The sequence below is a fragment of the Pempheris klunzingeri genome, chromosome 14, assembly GCF_042242105.1.
Source record: "Pempheris klunzingeri isolate RE-2024b chromosome 14, fPemKlu1.hap1, whole genome shotgun sequence".
NCBI lineage: Eukaryota > Metazoa > Chordata > Actinopteri > Acropomatiformes > Pempheridae > Pempheris > Pempheris klunzingeri.
In genome coordinates this window covers 9368629-9371496 of record NC_092025.1, presented here as the reverse complement: position 1 = coordinate 9371496, position 2868 = coordinate 9368629, and the positions used below count along the sequence as shown (strand labels likewise).

At 41.4% G+C, this 2868-nt stretch overlaps 1 protein-coding gene across 1 annotated transcript; it reads right to left on the bottom strand.

Annotated features, from left to right (window-relative positions):
• Positions 1-603: 603 nt before the first annotated feature.
• On the bottom strand, positions 604-2225 carry epd (ependymin). Its single transcript, XM_070843093.1, has 6 exons — positions 2098-2225; positions 1875-1906; positions 1615-1752; positions 1337-1523; positions 1174-1255; positions 604-1049 (listed from the first exon to the last, which is right to left on the bottom strand). Exons 1-6 carry the CDS (start codon positions 2171-2173, stop codon positions 923-925), a joined length of 642 nt encoding a protein of 213 aa, XP_070699194.1. The 5' UTR covers positions 2174-2225; the 3' UTR covers positions 604-922.
• Between the last annotated feature and the right edge of the window lie 643 nt (positions 2226-2868).

Genomic DNA, 2868 nt, shown 5'->3' with positions numbered 1-2868 from the left:
CAATGTTATTATACATACACCTTTAGAGAGAATAATAGTAATAAAGGAGGCACGGATGAAATGCTTCATATTTTATCTAAGAGACTCCTCTCTAATCTAACAGTGTAGTGTGATACACTTACTTACTTTCATATCTGAAAATCAGTGTTTTTCTTCACATGGCAATGAAAATTCACACGTATGATCAGAAAAGAAGTGTTCATACATTAAATTGATAACTGATTGATGTTAAGAATCTGTTGAAGGTTATCAGTTATTAGGTTCAGCTGATATTGTGTGAATTTGTGTTTCATCAAATTAGAGGGAACTGATCTCCAGGCGGAACATGATAAAGCTGCCATGTGTAGTTTGCTGCTTACACTTTGGCTGATGGGTAATTCTGGGTGACAGGACGCAGAACACACACAGAGTAGAAGGAGCTGGTGGTCAATTTAGGCTCAAACCCTATGTTTTTTGTCCCCAGAGGATTAATCCAGCCACACATCTCTGACTTGGTTTCTTGCTGCAAAGCCTCCTTGTGCAATTGATGTGGAAAGCCCAGTCAAAACCCTTAATAAGGAAGTAATTGTGGATGAAAAAACTCAACACGTTTGACAGCTTTGACATTTTATTGTTCCATTAATCATATCTTACAGGTTTTGTAAGCAGTACCAACTTGAAAAGCCACCAACTGTTAGTAATTATGACTAATTCTATTCTCCATGTCATATCTCATTCCTTTACATCAATATGTGTGTGTACAGTATGATCCATTCAAAGCCATATCTTCATAGGGCAGCGGAAGATGTGATGGAAACAGACGTGATGTAGTGCAGTGTCACACGAAAAACTCGAGTCACACGTGAAAAGCAGAGAAAAAGTCTAAAGTTCTGGCAGACCACACTTGGATAGGGGGTTGATTTTTCTGCAGGCGAGGTTTCATCTACATGAACTCATTGAGGAAACTATTTACTGTCCCTTCGGGTGTCTCCTCCAGAGGCTGTCCCAGGCAAAAGGAGGGCACCACGAGGAGGTCGGGATCCTTGATCTCCAGTTCGACATCCGTGTTGCTGCGAGAAAGACAAAAAACTCATTCATCGCAGATATTAGAAAGTTGCATACACACACATATATATATATATATATACGGGGTGTTAATTGCCCCAAGCATTAAAAAAAGACTAATTCACCAACCTGATTAAGTATGATGTGGGCTCAGAGAAGTACAATGTGCTGATAGGCAAACATCCCATGGTTACAGACATGGCGTAGTAGCCTGTAAAGGTCATAATGAACGTCAGCTTTACGGCTCTGTCACAAAATGTATGTGAGGTTATTTTTTTAGCACCTCTCTCACCCTTTGAGCCGCGCATTCTTCCTGTCCATACATTGATTTTTATCCCCTCCCCTTCGATGGATGGACTCCCGCTGTTTATCGTGGCCAAAAACTTCGCATCATCAGGAATATCCAGAGGGTGCTGGGTGCACTGCAATGCTTTCTTCTCACAGCTCTGGTTTTTGCTGTCAATCTCGTAGAATATCCCCTGTCGGGTGTAGTTATGCATTCAGATATCAACGCCCAGAATGGCATCAAGTGAACAGCGAGTTTTTTTTTTAATGAAAGACATCAGTTACCTCATCATAAAGCATCAGCAGATCCAAACCCAGTGATGTGTTCGTGGGGTGGCTCTCGTTTGACCTGAACCTTAGTTTCCTGCCTGTTGAGTCGTAAGTGAACGCACCAAACGCTCTGATTTCACCTTTTAGGGTCATCTGGTTTCATTCAGCGGCACACAACACAGAGAGAAAGAGACAGGGTTTAATGCTATATTTTAAAATGCTATAAAATCAGTCTATTGATTGGAGTCTATTGATAAGATATAAAAAAAACTCACCAGAGTCATGAATCCTGTCATGTTGGGTGTATCTGAAAGACAACAATACCAGTTAGATGGGTCCGTCACATGCTGATGACAAAATATAAGACTGTTTTAAACCATAGAGTTTACTGTTGACTTCAATAGGAAATGTAGAGATATTGAAAGGTACTTAATACACGGATAACTCAAAACTAAGTAAGGGAAAAAGAACCAAGTATATGGAACCGCAGACTCTTACGACAAGGCTGATGGTGATCTGCATGGGTGGTGGCAGTCAAGCACATGAGGACGAAGAGCGTCACAGCTGCAAACATTTTCCTGGTCCAGAGGGAGTCACAAAACAAAGTTCGAGATGGCAAAAACAACCCAAAGCGCATCTAGCTTTCAGTGAAGTTACTGCAGCTTTTATAGAGCTAAAGACCGGTGCAGTCAGTAGGTGTTGCGTAAAAAGATTTTTGACTGTGGACATCAAACATCAAGCTGTGTAAACAAATTACCCTCTGTCCCTGCTGGTGGTGAGCCAGTAAAACAAATTTCTTAGCCTATCTTTTCCTTTGGGATCGTGCAGCTGTCCTCAGATGTTTTTGAGCAATGTTGATCTCTGCCTGTCCCCACACTCAAAAGCATCCTCCAGACTGTCATGTAAACGGGAGGTCAAGTGCGAACAATCATGGAGGATAACCAAGGCCCGCGTGAGGGAAATGGGGTTATACAATGAAATGCAATGATGATATAAAGGTACGTGCTGCAAACCTAAAGCTAAGGTTGAAAAAAACAAAAAGCTTAGATTGGCTGGACGTGGGTGCAGCACATAAACTGAAGCCTTTTCTTGAATGAAGACTTTCTCGTCCTTTCAATCCACATATCATGTAAACTTAGGTTTGAAAGACTACTTTCTTCTTATTTAGTCGCAGCTGGTCTGGATGCAGGTCCCTAAAACTTAAAATGGAAACAAATTCCCTTAAAATGCCCCCTAGACACCAGAGGGGGAGTTTAAATTTGACCCATC